The sequence below is a fragment of the Nylanderia fulva genome, unplaced genomic scaffold (genome assembly GCF_048542155.1).
Source record: "Nylanderia fulva isolate GAGA-0341 unplaced genomic scaffold, ASM4854215v1 Scaffold32, whole genome shotgun sequence".
Taxonomy (NCBI): Eukaryota; Metazoa; Arthropoda; class Insecta; order Hymenoptera; family Formicidae; genus Nylanderia; species Nylanderia fulva.
In genome coordinates this window covers 168,307-190,648 of record NW_028190390.1, presented here as the reverse complement: position 1 = coordinate 190,648, position 22,342 = coordinate 168,307, and the positions used below count along the sequence as shown (strand labels likewise).

The following is a 22,342-nucleotide window of genomic DNA, read 5'->3' as shown; positions in this document are numbered from 1 at the left end:
TCGAAATAGTTTGAAAAAGATATATACGGCGCATTTTCTTTTCATATAATATATATGCTACAAAAACATGCGAAAGATTTAAATATCGAAATTAAATACGTCAGAAATATGCAAATATGTTATATAATATTTATCTACATATTATATAAATTCTTATATAATAATTTAACTCATCTGATTACAACATATATAAGAGTTGTATTAATTATTTAAATTCTTCAAAATTTTCAAAGAGATATATGTATTAAATGTGAGCTTGAAGAATATAGATATTTTTGTACGATTATTCAAAATAATTTCTCGAAATAGTTTGAAAAAGACGCATAAATAATGCTACAAAAATCTGCGAAAGATGTAAAATGTATCGAATAAATTAAATACGTCAGAAATATGCAAGTGTTATATAATATTTCTCTATATATTATAATTCTTTTGTATGTGCATACAAAATTTTTGGTTAATTTTTATGCACACAATAGCGATTACAACATATATTTTTAAGAGTATATTTTTTAACGCTAATCATATATTGCAATATAACATCAAAGTCTCAAAGATATCGTCTATCTATGTATACATATTTTACATATGTATATGTATATATTTATAAATAACTCACGTCATTTCACTTACGTCAATCATCGTCAATTTTATCGCACTTTCATTATTCAATAGAGAACGACATTATCGGTGGAATTTGAAAAATGCTTCTGGCAATCAACGTCAGCTGTCACTGTCGTCGCGACTTGGGTTAAAATTGACATTTGATATGGTTCGACAAATTGACGTTTGATAACAAGTTGAATAATAAAACTATAATCATCGTTTGTTTTTATATCGCTCAAAATTAACAGAAATCGAAGAGTAGCGAGAAGAAAAGCGTCGTATCATGTAGTTTATTTTACTGCGGATCTACTCTGTCCTAACCTAAAAGCATATACTCCAGGTATTATTATAGTGACCATTTGTCTTTTATTTTAGAGGACATTCCTTTATTTCAAGTAGCTATCCTTTAGATTTATTGATTTTTCCAAAACTCAATTTTGTCCTCATTTTTTAAATTTTGTTCTTTATTTTTTATTTAGTTTGTCGTGCGAAAACACTGGAGCTATTTAAAATCCAAGGATTTGTTTCAACATAGTCAAATCAGTTTCAAATTATAAGAATACATAGATTTTTAATGGTCACAGAATTATTTTTTTTGTCAATCTCTATTTTTGTTGCAAACTGATTTGAGAACATGTTCAAACAAAGCCTTAAAATCTTTTCCTTTATTTTCTCTCAGAAAATATGGTCACTGTAGGTATTATGAACACTCTTACACGATGCCCTGGATTGTATTGCGGCAGAGAGTTGCTGCTGGATGGCAACTGGAGCGAATGCGGCGCCTGTCCACGTGGTTTCCGAGCCAACGTCTCGTCGGCGTGCATCCCCTGCGAAGACACACCGATGTTCTACGACTGGCTTTATCTGGGCTTCATGGCTCTGCTGGCTCTGGTGTTACACTGGTTTTGCATCGACATGGTGTCCATGCGCAGGAACATACCCAAGGAGGTGATCGCTTTGCACCTGTCCGCTCTGCTGGAAGTAGTACTGTCGTCTATCATAGTGCTCCAGCTGACACATCCCATTGGAACATTCAACATCAAGTCGTGCAGGGCGAAAAAATTGTCGGATTGGTATACATTGCTGCATAATCCCAGTCCCAATTATGAAGCAACTCTTCATTGTACACAGGAGGCGGTTTACCCCTTGTTAGTATCGGAATAGTTTCTGTTAAATTTGTATAGTAATTGCAATATTTATCTGTAACAGTTATAAGTTTATTAATGTTTAAAAGATCAACAAAATTATACATGATTTACCAGTAATATATATTTAAAATAATATGTTGCATATTTTTAATATACATTGCTTTATGATTTCAGGTATACTATGGTTTTTGTCTTCTATGCCCTAGGAATAGCTTTAATGTTATTAATAAGGCCAATAATAGCGAAGAAATTTTTGCCAAAACAGGGAAAGTTCTCTATTTATGCTGCATTGTATTTTTATCCAATTCTTGCATTACTTCATGCCGTGGGTGGAGGTCTAATTTGTATGTACACTAATTTTATTTAATTTTAAATTAATTATAATTTTGTGTACAAATACTAATATAGAGAATCATCTTATTCATTATATATTTTTCTGTTACAGATTACTCTTTTCCATATATTACCATCATTCTGTCAGTTCTGTCAAATGCGGCGCATTTTGCTTTTAAATTGAATCAGACTGTAAAATCATTGTTGTTGAGTTCAGTCTCAAATGTAAAGAATGTAATAGTCATTCTGGGCCATTGGTTGTTGCACGGTTACGGCTTGATAGCGGTCGCAACTCTTCGTGGAGTCAGTATTCATCCTGGGATGTTGGTTCTAGTTGTGCTACCGGCCTTGTTTTACATCATAACAGCAAGATTTACCGATCCGCACAAACTGCATATTGAGTAAATTTCTTTTCTAAGCAATCCATGTATATAAATCGCGCATATCGGAAATTAACGTATTTAAGTTATTTATTATAGAACAAAAGATCTTATGCGCACATGCGCCTGCAAGTATACAGAATTCTTTTTTGATAAAGATTTTTCTGTTAATAATTATAAAGCCATATTCAGATTAAACAAATGGTATGAAAAGTTGTGAATGAATGTAGACAAATATTAATAGTTATTTAATTTATAAAAATTACGTGCAAAGTTATGTAATTTATTTAAAATAAATAATTTTTACGAATTAATAATTGTGATGCGTTTTACATTCATTTATATATTGATATTCGTTTATAATTATTTGTTTAGTCTACACCTGATTTAATACTATATAATAATATAATCTAAGAGAGAATAGAAATAGTTGATAAGTTTTTTATATTTGGATGCTTGCTATATATGCATTTATTTCATCAAAGCAATCAAGATATTTTTATCATAATCACACACAAATTGTTACTTCATTCTTTTCTGATGTAATTCCACCTTTTAATCTTATAAGTCTTCATTCATAAATTTTGTATTTTGAAGCAAGAAACGCTATCGTATATAATTCTTGCACATTTAAAATATCTTTGTTATCGATTACTCCTTTGGCACAAATGTTAAGATCAATGTGCTCTTCGGCGATATGGGTACTTTATTTGAATATAACTTTGTCCTACAAAAGCAATAAAATGGTTAAATACATATGTAAAAAGTATATGGAATGTAATATATAAAGCATATGTAGAATTTTAATGAAAGATCTTTTACCTCACGACTTCTGTATCTCGAATGTAGTTGGGACTATGCGCAACTACATTAACTTCCTCTGATATTCGTGGCATTGCAGACAAATCTATAGTCGCCGATTCATCTCCTGTCTGGTACATCACCAGATATCCGGGATTGCCGCTTCTTAGCCTATTAAAAAAAATTCATTAACCATTTGTGCATTTTATTCAAGAAAAAAAAAATTATATATATATATATTGAAAAACTATATATAAGATCTGCATAAAGGTGTATATATGAAATATGTAAAATCTATATATATAAAGACTCGTCTACATAGCCTTAAGATACAAGATAAGAATGTATTATATGGAACTGTGTACACATGCTATTAAATGTATTATACTATTTTCTCTTGTGTGCAGTTAAATTTTTATAGGACGAAACATGAGTACATTTGTAGTGGTATATGCACACTTACCAATTTCTATGTTCATATATAAGCATGTAACAAGATAAATTAATCTTTGATTAGTCTATTATACCATGTAATGTGTTAATTATCGACTATTTTCAAGTCTATTTAATACCACATTTAATTAAGTAAAACACTCAAGTTTTGTTTATCCAATATAAAGTTGTGTCTATAATTATTTATATATATATATATATATATATATATATATATATATATATATATGATTTAATTTTTTTAAGTGTACCGTTTTTTTGGCCAAGTGTATATATTATATATGTATATGTATATAAAAAAAATCTTTTATAGACTCTAATTAATTAGAACCTTCTCTGCATCGTAATAATATATGTATATTTTTATTATTATGGTTTTGTAATTTAATTTTTCTTTTTCAGAATGACTTCCAACACATTATTAACAAGTTGAAAGTTAGCTATTTTCAAAAAATAGATTATAAAACTGCGATATGTAGAATCGATGTATGTAAGAAACTATTCAAATTAAACCGAGACATGTCTCATACATCGAAACATGTGGATATTGTGGATTATGTATTGAGCAGAACATAAGTCGTGATAATTATATAGAACATTTTTCTATTTCCGATAGGGCAACTTGTATTTGTAAATCTAGAATGTAACTAATATACAAAATTTCTAAAATTATGTCAAACTATATAGAAAATTATTATATCAATCTTTCGAATGAGCAGTGATTTTACTTTTATTAATAATTATTTTACCTTCAATAATGACTTATTCGAAAAGAAGTGCAATCTGTGCGATGAGGAAAAAATTCGATTGTATAAAAGGCTTTAAAGATTTAATTTAAATTCATTTCAAAATGCAGAGGTAAATATTATTATAATAATATTTAAATAAATCACTATTGGAAATAGTAATTAGTTCTGTATAATTATCACAATTTATATTCTTTTTGATGTACAATCTGCATTCGGCCACATGTCTCAATACACATATGAGACATTTCCCGATTTAATTTGAATTGTTTTTTGCATGCATCTATTTTACAACTTGCAGTTTTATAATCAATTTTTTTGAAGAATGACTATTTCCAGCTTATTAAATTTCTTGAAGCTATTCTGAAATAGAAAAATCAAATTACATTGTTTCAGAATACATACACACATGGTGTTAAAAAATTATACCGATTAATTTTAAGAGAAAATAAAAGATTTCTTTTATATACATATACATTACATATATAATATATACATGTAACAAAAAAAATCCAGTACACTTAAAATTAAATTATATGTAGTTATATTTTTTTATTTATATTATTATATATTTATATTAACAGGAGATGTGACACACTTAATGTATCAAAAGCATCGTGAGAATATGACATGCATGATCAATCCAATATAAAATTCAGCTGTGTGTCTGCTGTGTATGTGAATCTGTTCAATTATCTAATTAAACCTCATTTCATGCATGTATTGTAAGTATGTATTTATATGTATTTACTCTTAATATTTTGTATATATTAAGTTATAAATAATAAATGAAAAGATTAATAATACAAAAATGTTTAAAAGATTAGTTTTTAATCTATTTAGCATAAGTAATATATATTATATTAATATTTCATTTTATTCTCATTAAACTGCCATTAAAACTAATGATTATTGCACATAAATATTGATGGATAAACTTACCTTGCGTATACGAAGACAGTTCCATTGATTACCTTACTCGTCATACTCCCGTGAAGGAATGTTAAACCCCCTCGAGCATTTGATAAGATCTCAAACGCGTCTTTCGCGGACATGACATCGTTTAATCGAAGAATTGGAGTACCCGGCAACAGCATCGTCATTAACGTGATGCTATCAGCGACATCGGTAGGCATACGATGTCTCAAAGGATGTTTATCATTGAGCTACAATTTAATTAAAAATTATTATAATTAAATTATAACAATTGTTTCCTTTTATTTAATAATGGTTATAGACTCTAATATGAAAAATGAAGAGAATGTGTTTCATTTCTATATCTGAAAAAAATTACAAAACTATTTTTCCTAAAATACTCACATTCCATGCAGGCCACGGGGTAATCTGAAGCCACTGCAATATACTGTTACGCAGTACAGTCGCATTGATGTTTGCGTTGGCAGTGGTAAAGAAATGTGAATTTTGTGGTAAGTCAATTACTCTCTTTTTTTCATTGTAAACTTGCAAGATATCTGCACCAATGTCATCTTGTAACGCGAATAATCTGATAAATTAGATAAATATAACATTGTAGTCAGGTGAGATAACATGTATAATCACAAAGTAACAGTGTAAAAACCAACGTACCCTTTACCATCAGTCTCATTACGAACCATTTCTTGCCAGCTTGTTAATATCGCAGCATTTTCCGGACGATCGCGCGTACGAACGTGTATCAGCGACTGATAATTATTTATTTCTACAGGAAGATGACTCTCACGTTCATCCTGAAGATCTGGATCTTCTGTTAAGAATGATGTACTCGCTAAGCGAAAGCCGCTAATTCCCAATTTTAACCAGTGAATTAAGATATCCTAGAATAATACACAAAATATTGTATAATGTTAAAACAAAATAAGAGGGTATTAGTTAAAAATAAAGAGAACTGAAACTTACTCCGAATTCTTTCACCACTGCTGGATTGTTGTAATTTAAGTCAGGTTGTGATTTATTGAATTGATGGAGATAATATTGTCCTCTTTTTTCATTCCATTCCCAGGCAGAATCACCATATACACTCAGCTGTAAAGTATATGTATTTAAATATACTAAATGTAAAATGTATGAAATGCAAGTTTTTTTTCTAGCTGTCATACAAAATTTTATACGAGCATGACTAACCCAATTATTGGGAGGACTTCGTCTTCCTTTTTCACCATCAGAAGTAGTTATTCCATCAGCCCATACATAATAGGACGTATATGGATCTTGTCTCTCTACAGATTGTTTAAACCATGGATGTTCTACAGAAGAATGATTAGGATCCAACTCCAAAAAGATTTGTTGATCTTTTTCTGTCGCAACTTTGATAAGACTTTCCAAGTCACTAATATTTCCTAATTTTGCTTTAATGGTTTTGAAATCTTCGGTTGCTCCTGTAATGTAAAAGATAAAACTTTTATTACTATATATTATATTGTGCAATATATATATATATATATATTTATAAGATATAATTATATATTTATAAGATATAATTATATATTTATAAGATATAATTATCTAAGAATATTTTATACAAAGCAAAAAAATGTATATATATTTTGAAAATTTATACATACCATCTATACCTTCCTCCACTAACGATGAAAGAGATATAGCTTTGATGTGTTGAACTTTCAAATCGTTTAATACAGATTCCAAGCCTTTCAAATCATTGCTAGGAGAATCAATTGAGGCATCCAATTGAATAATTGGACTTTCCTCCCAAAACTTTTTCAGCTCGGGTGCAGAACATTTCGGTGCCATCACAATAATAGCTACAGCACCTGCCAACATGCCTGCCCACAATAACCAGAAAAGAATAAATAATGCCCATCGCATTTTCACCCAGAATGGATCATTGGCAAATTTCATCAATTCTTCCTTGCTCATTCCTGCAAGAGTGTCTTTGGTCTGTTCCATATCAATTTTGACGTCACCATTCTCAGAGATGAATTTTACCTGTTAAGAAAGCACAGAGCAATTAAAAATCACATAAAGAAGCTCAAAGTAATATACACTCATATAATCATTCAGTCATTTCAAAGAATGTCTATACTAATTAAATGTGTATTATTATTGCTGTTACATAAAAATATTTTATATTTTTTATAAATTTGCAGTATTTCTTTTTAAAATATACAAATTGCATAATTATGCATAGATGTAAAATTAAATTAATTTGGTGAGGATTATTATCTAGTTATGAATAAAAATTGAATATTTACACATTGCAAATTTTACAGATAAATTCACATATAAGTTATAATATATTTAGAATAAATTAAAGCCTCCTTGCATGATGCAACATCTGAAAAAATTTACATATCTTTTGAAGCTTAATTAGTTTTTTTTTTTTTTATTATTTATAGCACTGTGAAGATGCAGTGCATTTTGCATGTTCCAATAAATTCTTTAAAAAAGCTACAAATTTTATAATTTAATAAAATGTCAAAAAAATACGTAAGAGGTCGTGAATCTTTGAACCGTGGGAATGAAAATAACCGCGGGAACGATCAATAATTCGGACAATGGCGAGGCCAAGAATGTTCGTTACAATACACACTAAAGCATCAAACAAAGATATAAAGGACAAAGATACAAGTATACGAGTATATCTATCGTAATCATAGACAATCTCGAAACTGAGTGTTATTTTATTTATGAGCCAAGGGCAAATTCTAGAGAAATGTTTCTCTTTTTAAGAATGTACAGAATCCAGTAAAAACAGCTGTTTCCTCCTTCGTCATTTTTCTGTACAGTTAACACAATTAAAACGAGCAAAATTAGAACAAAAATGATTGAAATACACAAATCTACAAGTACATATTTGTCACAATCTCGAAACTGAGTCATATTTTATTAACGAACAAAGGGCAAATTATAGAGAAATGCTTTTCTCTTCAAGAACGTACGAAGCAATCCAGGAAAGAAACAGCTGTTTTCTCCTTCCTCATTTTTTGTTCAGTTAACAAAATTAAAATGAGCAAAAATATTTCATCAAATCTAGCAGCTTGTCGAGTCTCGCGTTTTGCCGAATCACAAATGGCCGCACATAATGCAAATTAACCAACATTAGACACAGATTCGCCAAAATTTTGCGATCAACAAAATCGATTATTACGAAAAATATGCGATGAAATAATAGAATAAAATTCGTTCACGAGCTTGGACACGTATTAATAAATTTTTATCGCTTTTCTTATCACTACCGAACGCTGATTTCTCGCGAAACGGGGTCTTATTCGCGACGAGGAGAAACGAAAATTCCTCACCTCGACGTTGTCCTTCTCGGTGATTTTCGCGGTGGTGTCATCCCCCTGGAGCATTCGCTCCTGAGCACTCTCGTCCAGGTCCTCGGCGTTTTGCTTGCCCATGTCGACGTCGGCCTGCTGCTGCTGATTTTCGTAGGACACCTCTTCCGACTCGGACGTGTTAACGACTGAAGACGATCTCTCCTTCACTTCGCCGTTCGCCTCGCCGCTATCTCTCCCACTCTCCATATCGCGCGAATCACGATGACGATCACGAAATAGGATACGCGTATTCTGTCTTCTCTTTCCCCTCGGCGCCGAAGGCTTACGCAATATTCGCGCTCTAGAACCTTATATCGCGGGAAAAGATCTTGCAGACGCGGCAGGAGCGATAACGCGCGAACAATGACAGATGACAGCTCCTCTCGCTTTCTGCGCGAAACGCGAAATGCGACGAATTCGGACGGAGGCGCGCGCTGCCGTGATACATATATATATATTATCGCGGAAATTTTATATATATTTTAGGAAGAATATTTCGATAAGAAATTAAATAAACCGCGAAGATGTGTTAGTTTGGCTCGACAGTCACGTTTGCTGTGATATAAGATGAATAAAGTGTAAACTGTACGTCATCAATTTTTGAATTACAATTTAAATTAAATTTTCGAACTCTGCGATTAGTTCGAATATTTTAGCTCGAAACAAAATGATTTGTCTTTTTTGAATTATCACAAATTTTCACATCTGATAATATATTTTAATTAATAAATATATTAATAATTAAATATATTATTTATTTATTATTACAAAAGAATTATATATATATATATATCTCTTTATTTTTACAATATTTAAAAATTTTTTAAATGAACAATCTTTTATTTTGAATTATTTTTAGAATATAAATATATATAATAAAAATTTCAAATATACCGCCATAAATTGTGTATCAGTCGATAAATTATCATTTATACATAATTGATGATATATCGACTGACGATAAAACAGTTTAATATCTAGTTCACGGTTCACGTGAACATGAGGGATACATGATATATATATATTTGTATTGAATAAAAATACTAGACGAATTTGCTAAAATGGCTCAAATATCTAAGCTAGAAATTAATATCAAGCGACTTTTAACGCGTTGCGAATTAATAGCGAAAGATGATCCGCATAAAGACTGGAAACTCGAAAAGGTGTGCGAGCTTCTTCTAACCTTTACATCTCTACTGAATTTTCATTTATTATTAATGCATATTTATCTGACATTTCTTCAGAAATATTAGAATAATTTCAATTTATACAATAACTGCAAAAAGCTGTGAGATCTATATATTAGATATAAAATCTTACATTTTATTTATATTTATAAATATTTATTATTAAAGCTTATTTTAGTATGCATTTTTTATGTTAAATATACACTTTTATGGCTATTTATTCCATAATATAACTATTTTTAAAAAAATACAAGAATCTGTATCTTCATTAGATCTACTTACAGATATAAAACATGCATATAGATAATTATAAATTTTTGATTTCAGTATATACTTGCTCTGGATGACATGATAAATAAATTGCAAACTTTACCAAAGTAAGATTTTTAATTATTTATAATATAATATATATTTTTATATAGCATATATTATTTTAAGACACATTTAGATATATTTAGTGTTATTCTTACAGTTAAGGATGTTACATATGTTTTGGTATTATAAAGTTGATTTTCTTTTCAGTAAACCATCCAAAGATATTATGATAGGCTACACTAAACGAATAGATTTCTTAAAAGGGCTAATAAGTGCAATGAAATTATCAAATCCAGTGGAGAGAGTGGCGGCTGCACAATTGTTATCGAAAAATTCAACTTCTACAAACGATTCCATCAATACAAATATCACAACGCAAATACATCAGAAGACCATCGCGAAATATAATCGGGAATTACGAGCGGAATTATTCCACAGTGACAAAAGTGATTGTCCCTTTATCACTGTACATAACGTATAATTATAAAAACTTGATATAATTTTATGTTTTGCACTTTGTATTGAATCTGTTATGTGTTATAGCTACAGATAGAGATGGTGTACGACAAAGATTATCAAATTCCAATATCCAAGATGAAGATTTAGATGCTATTCTGAAGTACAATCGTAATATCCAGGAGAAGATTGCTGAGAATATGCTCTCCATGACCAGCAGTATAAAGGAACAAGCATTAGTGGCAAATGCTATTATAAAAAAGGACATTGGTGCGCTGGAAACATCTGACAAATTGAGTGACCTTAATGTTGCTAAATTGAAGAAGGAATCTCTGAAGTTAGAAGAGCACACTACCTCGACATGGAGATGCTGGGTGTGGCTTATGATAGCCTTTGTTTTAGTTGTATTTTTCAGTGAGTATTTTAGTATAATAACAATTGTATATTTTCTACAATAATACAGTTGGAATTTCCTCTTTATTTATTGTTTGATATAAATTTTTAGATTATTGTATTTTTATATTTAGATTATATTTGTATTAAATTGTAATTCAAATTAATCCATTTTTATTACAGACATGGTGTTATTTATGAAAGTGGCAAAAAAGAAGATTTAGATAATCAGTTGTATGTTTGATGAGTGTAATTACATGGAATACTGTGAATCACTGTGAAACTCAGTCATGTGAGTCATGATGTATTGATATTCTGGTGTTAGAATTACAGCCATGAGTGTAGTTGTAAAACCACCTGTTCCACCTAAAACTATTTGGAAACCTGGTAAATATATCATAAAATAGTGATATGTGAGCTAATAACGTTGTCCAGCGTCGCAGTATGTAACTTATTACCTTATTATGTATAATTCGATAACGATATCGAAATATTTACTTAAAATTACTGAAGCATTCTTTGTTGCTGCTGGATGATGATGTATATATGATGAGAAAAAACTTTAGACATTTATATGTAAATATATAAATCTATGTATTTATACATATGTATCATAGGTTCGGCATTTGTTGTATTAATTATGTTAAATTTATTATTTTTCTTATAAATTTAATAAAATTTTAATAATAAAAGTTTAAGGTTATATCATATGTACCTTGAATTAACATCTCAATCTATTCTAAGGAAAATTTTATAAAATACAAATTATGTGCTTGAAATATTATGAAGAAAAAAACGATAATAAAAAAAATCGCATAAATTATTATAATTATTGTAAAAAATGTCTTACTTATTTTTAATGAACATATATTTTCTTGTATTATATATAGAGAGGTTAGAATAATATTTTCTTAAATACTTAAATGTAGAGTATATATTTTGTATTTGGCATAGTTAGTTAACGAAAATTTTGATTTTTAAAATAAAATAATATTTAATATGAATATATTAACATTGCATTATCTTCAAGGTAAGGTAAAAGTGGTCAGAGCATTGTGCAAGTATGATGCGCAACGTGTAAGTATATAACTTGTGTAGTGATCAATAAGTTTGTGAGAATGAATATATATTTCTGTGATTTCGTTTTGCAGGAAGAGGAATTATCAATCGAAGAAGACGACTTATTGTACATTTATGAGAAAGATACCGATCCAGACTGGTGGAGAGCCAAGTGCGGAGAACAAAAGGGACTTATACCTGCTACCTATGGTGTGGAGGATTGCCTGAAATTGTTTTCATCTCTCTTAATTTATATTATCTTATATTATATTATATAGAGTAACTTATATATACTTATATATTATATATTATTATCTTATCTTATATAGTAACTTACATTATCTTTTATATATTTTTTTCAGTCGAAGAACAAACAGAAGAGATCGAGTTGCCCCTGCACGATGCTGCGAGACGCGGCAATGTCTCCTTTCTAAGAGAATACTTGAAGCAGGGTATATCAGGGACTGGTTTAGACGCAGCTGGGAACACGCCGTTGTACTGGGCAGCACGTACAGGTCATCTGGATTGTGCGAGCGAGCTTCTTAGTTTGTCAAATCCTGTGATAAATGCTCAAGTAAGGAGTAAACCTGTATATTGAAGAACTGGGAGTTTATATTAATGCTAAATGTAGCTGTGTACTTCAGAACTAGTTGTAACATTAAACTTAACGCGATATTTTACATGAGATATGAGACAAAAATTAGACAAACACGCTTAGTTAGTGTTAAATGTGAGATATAAATGGCCTACTCTTTTATAATGTTTTGCTTTAGACATATCGTTGTTTCTGTTTTTATATGTGTTCTAAGATCCTTATTTCTGAATTTTTGTTCTTCTCTATTATAGAATAAAATGGGTGATACACCACTGCATGTGGCAGCGAGTCATGGACACTTGGATATGATAAATTTGTTGTTGGAACATGATGTGGACACAACGTTGAAGAATAACGACGGCTTCACCGCAGAGGAATTATCTTCCGATGCGTCCATCAGAAACGCGATACAACTACGGCAACGCAATTATGAGAGTACACAAGGCTACGGCGATGAAGATTATAACGACGACGAGAATAGCGATTAAGAAATTTCGAGTTATATAAGAATTCCATGTTACAAAAAAGTGAGCATGTCACATATAATATAAAAGAGAATATCACATATCAAATAATAATAATATTAATGTTTAAGAGATCTCAAATGATGCTCATATGCTGTAAGAATCATCCTTTTATACCATATGATATATATATTCGCAATGTCTCTTTTACCAATATGAAATAATAAATGAAAATTCTCTTTGATTAAAATTATAGACATTATAAAAAGGATGGTAGACACACATACATGTTATATTAGTATTTTATTGTTACTGCCATTAGCATCATTTTTCAGAATAAATATTTAAATGTGCAATAATCTATAAAGAGCATTTGATATATATACAACTATATTCAAACTATAATAATCACAATTGTTCTGTTGATTGTAAATTATAATTAAATTATAAATAACAATTCACACAAAAAAGTCAATTCAAGGAAAAATATAGAAATATGCAAGGCCATCATCTATGGATTGGACATGTGTATAGACTAAACTTATTTTTTTAATATAAAGTTCTTATTTTTTCATAAATTAATTTTATTTTACTTTTAATAATTAAGAATTATTAATAACATAGTGTGATCTTTTATTATTTTTGTCTAAATATTTAATTATTTAATAATGATAACACGAATCAAGAAAGCCATATGTTTTATCTTTTTTCATAGTATTATATCAACATTTATTTGTTGTGTGGATTTTTTTATCTCTTTCAGACTTTTTTACTAAACCACCTATTGAAATCGAGTCTCAATAGTAATCGAGCCAAGTGTTCTCCACAAGGTTGTGCACGCACTCTGTTCAATGTCTTTGTCAACCAATCCATCACACTATCGAGTGTTTCACATAATGTTTTCAGTTCCTCTTTCTCTGTTGGAAGCAAATTGCCGACTTCCCACATGGACGCTTGTAAGATGAAATCGTCGCATAGTCGTAACAAAATATTTATCAACATATTTACCTGAAAATATTTGTAAAATGAGAACAAATAATAAAACACAATACACATGAAGTGGCTTAGATTTAGATTAACAGAGTCAATTTTTAACTGTGAACTTCTTGTATCAAATACTGATTTTAATAAAGAACAAGACTAATAATTTTTGTGTTCTAAATATATAAAAGTAATTTTTCAGAAATTAAATATAGGTAGTAGATCCTTCTTCGATTAATTTTAAATAAATTTTAACAAAGTTTTGTGTATGTAGTTTTGTTAAAAAATAATATTGAAGATTGAAAATATGCACAATGACTTATGTTTTTGATTAGAAAAGATCGATTTCAAATTAATCCAAAAATTGATATATGAAATATGAATAACTATGTAAATCTGTTATACTCTGCATAATTGTAAATTTTACGAGTCATTCTATGATAGAACTTACCGAATTTTTTTTTCCCGTTCCATTGTTCAGTAAAAAAGTTTGCGACATGACATTAGCTAGGAATATAGAATGCGCCTTTTGTATGTCCTCAAAATTTCGAGTGCTTTTCATATTAGTTTCCATCACGGCATATTGACTTTCCAATACATCCACTTGTAAATAATACTGTAAATTGTCGACAATGAAAACTAAATTATTTCTCAACTGGATCACACCAATGTCACTGTGAATTACAAATATTTTGTTATACAGGAGTTACGAATAACAAAAAGATCTTAATTTTAACTGTAATTATTATAGATGTAACTTACATATTTTTATGATGCATGTGTTCGCTCCAAAGACTCCATAAATCTATTTGAGTCTTTTTAACTCTCAACAGGAAGCGAAACAAAATATTATAATCATCCAACACGACTGGACTAAATAACAGATGCAACGGCCAAACAACTTTGTACTTGAGTGTGATAACACCCCATCCACGCTTTTCTAAAAAAAAAAGAAAATCAAATTTGTTTTATTCTTAACTATCTTAAAAATAAAATGCGACAAAATAAAGTGTCATAAATATGCACCGTTGGGATCTTGTCTTTCATTATCGGGAAGATCAGTGGCATCCGTATCTACATTCTCGTTTTCGGAAGGAAGTAGAACGGGCACCGCGAAATTAAAACTATCTATAGCGCTTTCGTCGTTCAAATGCATTTTTCTTAACGCTATTTGAAACGCGAGATTAATATCTCTGGAGGTGTGACTTGTCGGTGTCTTATTCAGGATATGCGCCGTAAGCTTGATGAATTCCAAGAACAAATCACCGCGACCCATCAGGAAGAATTCCTTCACCAGTCTTAGTTGTTGCATCAGTTGTGCCTCTTCGACGGCGACGTTCCACAGAAGTTCTGTCACGCACTGTTTTAATTCGTTGATTGTGCGATCGAACTCGACGATGTTGAAAACCGATTTCGCTTGGAGATTCTGAAGTTTCCTGAAATACTCGTACTCCTTGTCGCCCCATACGGAATTTTCTCTTTTCGACATCATGCTGACATCTAAAATATTTTTTAGGTAATTATCTTTATATATAATTATATATCCCTTTGTAAATCTTTTTCATAAAATCACCTTTCTTTTGCCTAGGATCATTTCCAAACATTATAACAGTCTGACCAATGGTCAGGATTTTGTTTGCCAATGATGGTCTTATATAAGATGGAAGCATGTCCATTTGAACATTATAATCCCACATATCAACACTGATATTTTTGCTATTTGTTGATTGATCGCGTGTCTCGATGTCATTCTTCACATCCTCATGCACAAGGGTTTTCTCACAATCCAATGCTTTCTGTATGAAGAACTCTCTGTGAACATCTTCCAGGTGCCCATACAAAAGCCAGCTTGTTAGATGTTTGTAGAAAACTATATGTACAGAGTGGGTCAGTCTAAAAAAGAAAAAATAAATCAAGATTATGAATGCTAAGAATGCTAATCGTGTAATAATGCTAATGATTTCATTACAAATTTCTTACAATTCCAAAGTGGAGCTGATCTCAGATATTCCGGTATGCATACGCTGATGTAAACATTGCAACAATTTACAACCATGGAGTTTCTGCGTACGAATCTAAAGTAAAAAAAGAAAATTTAGATATTTATAAAATTACATTAATTTTTCTCTTCCTTCTCTCTGTTCATCTTTTGCAAATTATAATAATTAATTCATTTTTATTCATTTAAGAGTATAACAAGTATGCTTTGTATTATTTAGATTTCCTCTTAAATTGCAGATGAAAACATTGTAAAATAATTGTGATATTGTGACAAAGTGTAATAAGAAAAATAAATAATATATTAATCTAAGCTTAGAAATACATCAATAATAAATAAATTATTGTATGCAAAATTCTTGAAGAAATTCCTAAAGAAATATATAGTTACCTCACGAATAATGGAATGCAAAAGAGAAAATAGACAAGTGTATTTTTCAACATTGCAAAGAATTAACGACAAAGGTGTATGATTATCATTTAAGACTGTTTGCTCTAGTTCAATTATTTCTTCACGAAATGATTCAAGAGCTTGATCCATTCCATCACATAAAGCACGTATATATAGGCCAGGAGGGATACATTCTGAAAATAGAAAAGGGTCAAATTGAGCATAGAACAATAATGCAATTTCCACAGAATATTTGATCTGAATATTTCTGAGACCTTTTGTATCCTCACTGTTCACAGTGTGTATAAAACTTCGTATGACATTGCATTCCTTAGCAATGTCTAATATTTTTTTGAGTAACGCTTGTTCACCAGGATGCAGATATTTGTCAAGATCTATAGACTATAAGAGAGATTAGTAATAATATGTATAAAAAGATCGTTATAATTAATATTTTATTTTAATATTGTAGTTATGATATATATATATACTTACATCTGCCTCTATCATCTGCGATACACTGGTTGAACATCCCCAAAGTGACAATAAAATCTCATGCAACATTTTGAGAATCGAAGATACCCTAGTGGTAAAAATTCATTTTACACAATTAGCAAGTCTGTCAATTTGATGCACAAACGCAATTTCATATTATATTATTAAATCAGATAAATTATCATACTATATACAAAAATATTTATTTAAATTACATGTATAAATGATATCTACAATATATATAATTGTTTATCTTAAATCTTATGAAAGTTATAAAAAAAAAGAGCGTACCTATTTTAAACGTAATCGCTCATTCTCATTCCTCTTTTATTATCGCTTTATCATTATTAATTTCAAATTATGTAACATAAACAAAAATATTTAAGTTTTAATTTGTTTGTGAACATCAGCTTTAAGACAGCTCGAAATTATAACCTCTATTCAATATTTTAAAGAGCGACACTAGCGCTACGGTGGAGCGTACCGCAACTAAATTTGAAAACACGTGGTTTTTGAAACCTCTTCGCACAATATGGGCTCTTAATAGATACCGCTTTGCCAGATATATTCTTCGTGTCATCTCTCGCTTAAATGAATTGCGCAACACTCCAAAGAGATTTGCATTAGGAGAACAGATGTTGTAAAGAAGTTTTAAATTCAAGCGCGTATTTACGAGTTACGAGCGTATTAAAAACTATAAAAAAGGCCTTCCTAGATTTCAATTTTCTATTGAAGATATCGCGAACGATATCTATGGAAATTATTTTTTATGGTAATATAAAATTGACAATGAGTTATTAATAATTTTTCCAATTTATGTGTAACTATAAATATATATCGACTTCGAACACAATATGACTTTTTTCATAGATGTTGATATAAAAACAAATAATATATGTATAACATTAAAACTTTTTTTAAAATAAAACAATCTATTGTACTTTCATTTTATAATAATTTTGATGGAATTTTTACTTATCTACGGTGAGTTTAACAGTAATTTCTTAATTTATTATATTTTTCAATATAATTTATAACAATTTTAGATTTGTTCATTAGTTATAAAATAGTAGCTTTTCATCTTTATGTATCTTCATTCACAGATTGTAAGAGAAAGAAGTAGGACATAGCGGTATTTACGATCTGCCAATAAAAATAACAAGATTAGATTAACATATATAAATAAATTATTTTATATATAGAATCAAAAGTTATTGTTCATTACAAAGATATTTTTACACAATTAAAAGAAATTATAGATTTACAGGACAAAATTGCATTAAAAATATTTCAATAAATTCCCATACAGCACCGAAAGATTGCAAAAACATTACAACAATCTTTCACCGCAATATTGCAATATTGCAAATTCACTGCAAAATGTTGCTACATCATTGCTGTTGAATTGCAGCAATGTTAAAATGTCCGCTTTTTGGAAGATTGCAACAAAATATTACAACAATATTGCAATATGTTATGAGTTTGCAATAATGCATTGTTATTGCAACCATAAACTAATGTTGCATATACAGGTATATAAATGTAAATAAATCATTAATGAAAATACGTTTGTAGTTAATTCATATATATTACAATATATAAATTATAGAATTTAGATTACATGCAATATTTCCGAAATATTAATGTCATGTTGCTACAAGTGTGCTGGAATTTTGTGCACTTATATCTCTGCAATGTCTTTATAATGTTGCATTGCAACTTGCAACATTGCAACTTTGCTGCAATATAATTGCAATAATCTGTGCTGTATGGGTTATTACGATTTTTAAATTTTATTTAAAAGCTGCTTTAATATCTTCCGCTAAGATTTGTTCGATAAATTGTTAATTAAATGCTTACATTACTAAACATAGTGACATTTACGGATGTCATTTTTAGTGCTCTTATAGTTATCGGCTTTTGCATCATCGTCACAATAACATTCGCCCTTACATGACGATCTAAATTAGAATCCGGCCATTCGCTAAAATAAATTCCCTCGCAAAATTGTTCGCTCTAAAATAATACATTAGTTCTATTGAGAATTAATGATAAAATAATCAATTATATCTAAACTTAGAAAAACCATCGCACAAATCTTACCGCGCTTGTGATGAAGTTGCCGTACAAAGCATACATAAATGTTTGCAAAAGCTTTAATGATATGTAAAAGACGAATCCAAAAACCTCAGTGCTCGAAATATCTGTAAACTGAAATCGTATAATCTCTCGCAAATTAAATAGCATCATATTATTTTTATATATTTTACATTATATTTAATTATTATATATATTATATTATTTTTCTTACATTATTTACTCATTATTATTTAACTTAAGAAAAAAGTTTAATAAGTTTAAGGTCAAAAATAACTAGTTAAAGTTAAAAATTAATTTCTAAAATTTTTAACTATAATTAACTAGTTATTATTCAACCCTGTTTTTGAGAATTCGGCTAATTATTAATTACCTGGCTCGCTTCAAAGATCAGTGCGCATATAAGCATGCTGTTGACAAGAAGCAGTCGTACGATTATCAGTTGCCAGATATCTTCCAACATATTGCTGCATTGGAGTAATTGTCCATGCATCCGTATACAAGTTACCAGCATCTCCGAAAACGTCTCCCTAGATCTCCAATTTATCAATTTGACGGTCATCGCGTTCAGAACCGAGGAGATCTGAAACGCGTAGAAGCCGAAGAGGCCATCGACGCTATTGATAGTGATGACTATGTACCAGGCGACGATCAAATGATACAAATAATGCAGATAAAATAGGAAACCACCGTCGACATGAACGGTCCACGGAAACTCCGCCATGAAGGGCAATCTGTATCTCCTTGGTTCCGTCTGGTGAACGATCTGACGGATTATGGATATCATTGATGGACAGACGTAGAACAGGATCGTCAATCCTGTAAAGCAGAACCCCATCCAATATGGCCTGTCGAATGCGTATAAATTCGCGAGAGCGACTTCCGGATCCTGCGCAAGTTCCCGCTCAAATAGATCCTTCAACGTCTCGTGGAGCTCGATCAATTTCTTGCGTTTCTTCAGGAAGCAGGCTGACTGAAAGGCGGAAGAGAACACAATAAGTTTCCTGTAGATCAACTGATATTCCATTAAAAAATATATATACTATAGTCTTTGTGTAAATCTTGGACGATTCTTCTTCTCTGGGAAAAAAATCACAAAAAGTCACGATGAGAGATTTGCCTAAGAAATTTAGCGGGAAAAAATGTTAACATTTCTATGGAAGTATTCAGATTTATTATTATTATTAATTATTTGAATATAGATAAAAAATATCTAAAATATAGTATATAAATATAATAACAATAAATACACATTTTGCAAATCCCTCATTATTTTTTCCAGAGAACAAGAACCCTCTAAGATTTATTTTATTTATACAGGGTGGCCCCGAACGTTCCAGCCAGACTTTGAGATTTTATAGGAAATTTAATTCTGAACAAAAAATTTCCTATAAAAAAACATGAGTCAAAAAATGCTTCCTTAAGAAGTTATCACTCAAAAACCTCTGAAATCGTGATTATTTCATATCTGTAAAGCAACTAGATCGGTCATTATACTCGATGCCGAAAGTGTATTAAAGCTAGGGGAAGACATTTTGAGAACAGTTAGCTTTTTACGTCTTTATTAATTTTCTACTATTACGTACCACAGTTTAGTTTAAAAAATTTATTTTATTTTTATAAAAGAAAAACATTTTTATTTTTTATCGTTATTGTTTTTTTTTTTCAAGAAATTTATTAAGTTTTATTTTCTTTTCATCTTTTGCTCTTCCTTTTAAGTTTCATTTTCTTTTTATTTTATTTTCTTTTCACTTTTTGTTCTTCCTTTATCAAAGGTTTTTGAGCAATAACTTCTTAAGGAAGCATTTTTCGACCCATGTTTATAGGAAATTTTTTGTTTAGAATTACATTTTCTGTGAAATCTCAAAGTCTGGCTGAAACGTTCAGGGCCACCCTGTATCTAGAAGCTTTGCAAAAGTGAGATCTTCTGATATACCGAATATTTTAATCATAAATTAATATATTGTATATACCATTAACACAGGCGCGAAGAAGGTGCATATCTGGCCGAAGCACTTCACTATCAACAACAAATTGCCAACGTGGTGCCGAGTGAAATTAAACAAGAAGACACACTGAGGCAAGCACATAAAGATCACCAAGAATCCAACGATGTACGATTGGGTCGCGGAATGTGTTCGGTCTTGTAAAACACCACCAAGATGAAGCATCATGCGAACGCGACGACTGTAAACGCGATAGCGGACTATCAAAGCATTATTGGTTGTCGTTTGCTTCCGAGGATGGTTCCCTTCGATAGCATCCATGAAAAGAAATTACGGAGGAAAAATTTCGCAGCGATATGTAATCTTGGTAAAGCGCGCTCGTAGAAGAGTTTTGCGTAATACGACTCAAACGAGGGAACGAACTCGATTCCATTATCATTTTTTATTCGAGACGATTTATTCGGATCAAAGACAAAATGATACCACGTTTCATAGCCATTTTGAATCCATTAAGTATGAATGAACGATACTTTGAAGCTTATTTCTGCAATAACCCTATCTTCTTCATTATTTTCTATTATGCGAAGTACGCAAAGTTCTCCTGTACTTGTGAAAGATTAATCAGTCATTCAAGGAACGCAATTTGCTCAGGCAAATCGGTGAAGGTGAGTGAAAGTCTTTGCACTCTGCACGGAAAAAATTTATATTCACCCTCACGTTTTATATCAGTACACATATCGCGTACATTTTGTGTATATATATAATGTATAATATTTATTTAATTTATTTCAAAAGTAATTTTTACAATTTTATTACAGACTTCTTCTCAAAAAATAAGCTTTTTTTTATAGTACTTATTATTATTATATTTGTACTATAATTTAGGTACTTTTTATTGTTATCTCTATCTAAATAATTGATAATAAAAATAATAAAAATAAATCTGAATAAATAATAAATTAATAATTATAATTATTATATTTATAAATAACTGTAATGTGTAATTGTGTATTTATTATTATTATATCTATACTATATTTTATTAGCTACTTTTTATCTCTATCCAACTAATTGATAATAAAAATAATTAAAATAAATCTGAACAAATAATAAATTAATAATTAATAATTATAATTATTACATTTATAAATACTTGTAATAAGAGTGAAATTTAAAAAAAAATCGAGCGATCGACGAGATATCGATATCGATATTGATTCG

At 29.9% G+C, this 22,342-nt stretch overlaps 6 protein-coding genes across 9 annotated transcripts; 3 read left to right on the top strand and 3 right to left on the bottom strand.

Moving 5' to 3' along the window:
• The first annotated feature begins 710 nt into the window (after window positions 1-710).
• On the top strand, window positions 711-3,661 carry LOC114945669 (JNK1/MAPK8-associated membrane protein). 3 transcript variants are annotated; one of them, XM_029321951.2, is made up of 4 exons: window positions 711-946; window positions 1,350-1,754; window positions 1,929-2,098; window positions 2,200-3,661. In XM_029321951.2, the coding sequence occupies exons 2-4, from the start codon at window positions 1,450-1,452 to the stop codon at window positions 2,490-2,492; spliced, it is 768 nt and encodes a 255-aa protein (XP_029177784.1). In that variant the 5' UTR covers window positions 711-946; window positions 1,350-1,449; the 3' UTR covers window positions 2,493-3,661. The 3 variants fall into 3 exon arrangements, with proteins under 3 accessions (XP_029177784.1, XP_029177783.1, XP_029177782.1); XM_029321950.2 differs by having other exon boundaries at window positions 1,304-1,754; XM_029321949.2 differs by having other exon boundaries at window positions 1,286-1,754.
• Window positions 2,895-9,140, bottom strand: CD98hc (CD98 heavy chain). Its single transcript, XM_029321982.1, has 9 exons — window positions 8,724-9,140; window positions 7,029-7,410; window positions 6,589-6,842; window positions 6,364-6,489; window positions 6,055-6,281; window positions 5,788-5,971; window positions 5,410-5,633; window positions 3,290-3,439; window positions 2,895-3,194 (listed from the first exon to the last, which is right to left on the bottom strand). The coding sequence occupies exons 1-9, from the start codon at window positions 8,949-8,951 to the stop codon at window positions 3,119-3,121; spliced, it is 1,851 nt and encodes a 616-aa protein (XP_029177815.1). The 5' UTR covers window positions 8,952-9,140; the 3' UTR covers window positions 2,895-3,118.
• Window positions 9,141-9,725: 585 nt separating this feature from the next.
• Use1 (Vesicle transport protein Use1) lies at window positions 9,726-11,798 on the top strand. Of its 2 annotated transcripts, none has more exons than XM_029321937.2 (5): window positions 9,726-9,907; window positions 10,259-10,308; window positions 10,454-10,692; window positions 10,796-11,116; window positions 11,279-11,798. In XM_029321937.2, exons 1-5 carry the CDS (start codon window positions 9,806-9,808, stop codon window positions 11,317-11,319), a joined length of 753 nt encoding a protein of 250 aa, XP_029177770.1. In that variant the 5' UTR covers window positions 9,726-9,805; the 3' UTR covers window positions 11,320-11,798. The 2 variants fall into 2 exon arrangements, with proteins under 2 accessions (XP_029177770.1, XP_029177768.1); XM_029321935.2 differs by having other exon boundaries at window positions 10,790-11,116.
• Window positions 11,426-14,360, top strand: LOC114945664 (osteoclast-stimulating factor 1-like). The gene is made up of 5 exons (XM_029321938.2): window positions 11,426-11,482; window positions 12,126-12,172; window positions 12,247-12,364; window positions 12,517-12,728; window positions 13,001-14,360. The coding sequence occupies exons 1-5, from the start codon at window positions 11,431-11,433 to the stop codon at window positions 13,235-13,237; spliced, it is 666 nt and encodes a 221-aa protein (XP_029177771.1). The 5' UTR covers window positions 11,426-11,430; the 3' UTR covers window positions 13,238-14,360.
• On the bottom strand, window positions 13,626-17,545 carry Grip75 (gamma-tubulin complex component 4). The gene is made up of 10 exons (XM_029321934.2): window positions 17,370-17,545; window positions 17,079-17,166; window positions 16,859-16,985; window positions 16,584-16,777; window positions 16,175-16,269; window positions 15,768-16,087; window positions 15,221-15,694; window positions 14,957-15,134; window positions 14,646-14,868; window positions 13,626-14,221 (listed from the first exon to the last, which is right to left on the bottom strand). The coding sequence occupies exons 2-10, from the start codon at window positions 17,145-17,147 to the stop codon at window positions 13,973-13,975; spliced, it is 1,929 nt and encodes a 642-aa protein (XP_029177767.2). The 5' UTR covers window positions 17,148-17,166; window positions 17,370-17,545; the 3' UTR covers window positions 13,626-13,972.
• Window positions 17,546-18,161: 616 nt separating this feature from the next.
• LOC114945683 (odorant receptor 82a) lies at window positions 18,162-21,548 on the bottom strand. Its single transcript, XM_029321965.2, has 5 exons — window positions 21,149-21,548; window positions 19,549-20,148; window positions 19,182-19,289; window positions 18,939-19,094; window positions 18,162-18,221 (listed from the first exon to the last, which is right to left on the bottom strand). Exons 1-5 carry the CDS (start codon window positions 21,440-21,442, stop codon window positions 18,162-18,164), a joined length of 1,218 nt encoding a protein of 405 aa, XP_029177798.2. The 5' UTR covers window positions 21,443-21,548.
• Window positions 21,549-22,342: the final 794 nt, after the last annotated feature.

Excerpts from the sequence above, each read along its gene's own strand:
- LOC114945669 (XM_029321949.2), top strand. The coding sequence starts at position 1,291 with ATGGTCACTGTAGGTATTATGAACACTCTTACACGATGCCCTGGATTG. Across the intron at positions 1,755-1,928 it reads CAGGAGGCGGTTTACCCCTT|GTATACTATGGTTTTTGTCT; the intron begins GTTAGTATCGGA and ends TTATGATTTCAG. Across the intron at positions 2,099-2,199 it reads CGTGGGTGGAGGTCTAATTT|ATTACTCTTTTCCATATATT; the intron begins GTATGTACACTA and ends TTTCTGTTACAG.
- CD98hc (XM_029321982.1), bottom strand. The coding sequence starts at position 8,951 with ATGGAGAGTGGGAGAGATAGCGGCGAGGCGAACGGCGAAGTGAAGGAG. Across the intron at positions 5,972-6,054 it reads AATGAGACTGATGGTAAAGG|ATTATTCGCGTTACAAGATG; the intron begins GTACGTTGGTTT and ends CTAATTTATCAG. Across the intron at positions 5,634-5,787 it reads CCCCGTGGCCTGCATGGAAT|CTCAATGATAAACATCCTTT; the intron begins GTGAGTATTTTA and ends ATTAAATTGTAG.
- Use1 (XM_029321935.2), top strand. The coding sequence starts at position 9,806 with ATGGCTCAAATATCTAAGCTAGAAATTAATATCAAGCGACTTTTAACG. Across the intron at positions 10,693-10,789 it reads ATTATTCCACAGTGACAAAA|CTACAGATAGAGATGGTGTA; the intron begins GTGATTGTCCCT and ends TATGTGTTATAG. Across the intron at positions 11,117-11,278 it reads TGTTTTAGTTGTATTTTTCA|ACATGGTGTTATTTATGAAA; the intron begins GTGAGTATTTTA and ends TTTTTATTACAG.
- LOC114945664 (XM_029321938.2), top strand. The coding sequence starts at position 11,431 with ATGAGTGTAGTTGTAAAACCACCTGTTCCACCTAAAACTATTTGGAAA. Across the intron at positions 11,483-12,125 it reads TAAAACTATTTGGAAACCTG|GTAAGGTAAAAGTGGTCAGA; the intron begins GTAAATATATCA and ends ATTATCTTCAAG. Across the intron at positions 12,173-12,246 it reads GCAAGTATGATGCGCAACGT|GAAGAGGAATTATCAATCGA; the intron begins GTAAGTATATAA and ends TTCGTTTTGCAG.
- Grip75 (XM_029321934.2), bottom strand. The coding sequence starts at position 17,147 with ATGTTGCATGAGATTTTATTGTCACTTTGGGGATGTTCAACCAGTGTA. Across the intron at positions 16,778-16,858 it reads GAACAGTGAGGATACAAAAG|AATGTATCCCTCCTGGCCTA; the intron begins GTCTCAGAAATA and ends TTCTATTTTCAG. Across the intron at positions 15,135-15,220 it reads TGAAAGACAAGATCCCAACG|AAAAGCGTGGATGGGGTGTT; the intron begins GTGCATATTTAT and ends TTTTTTTTTTAG.
- LOC114945683 (XM_029321965.2), bottom strand. The coding sequence starts at position 21,442 with ATGGATGCTATCGAAGGGAACCATCCTCGGAAGCAAACGACAACCAAT. Across the intron at positions 19,290-19,548 it reads TGATCTTTGAAGCGAGCCAG|TTTACAGATATTTCGAGCAC; the intron begins GTAATTAATAAT and ends ATACGATTTCAG. Across the intron at positions 18,222-18,938 it reads ATGTCACTATGTTTAGTAAT|ATCGTAAATACCGCTATGTC; the intron begins GTAAGCATTTAA and ends TTTTATTGGCAG.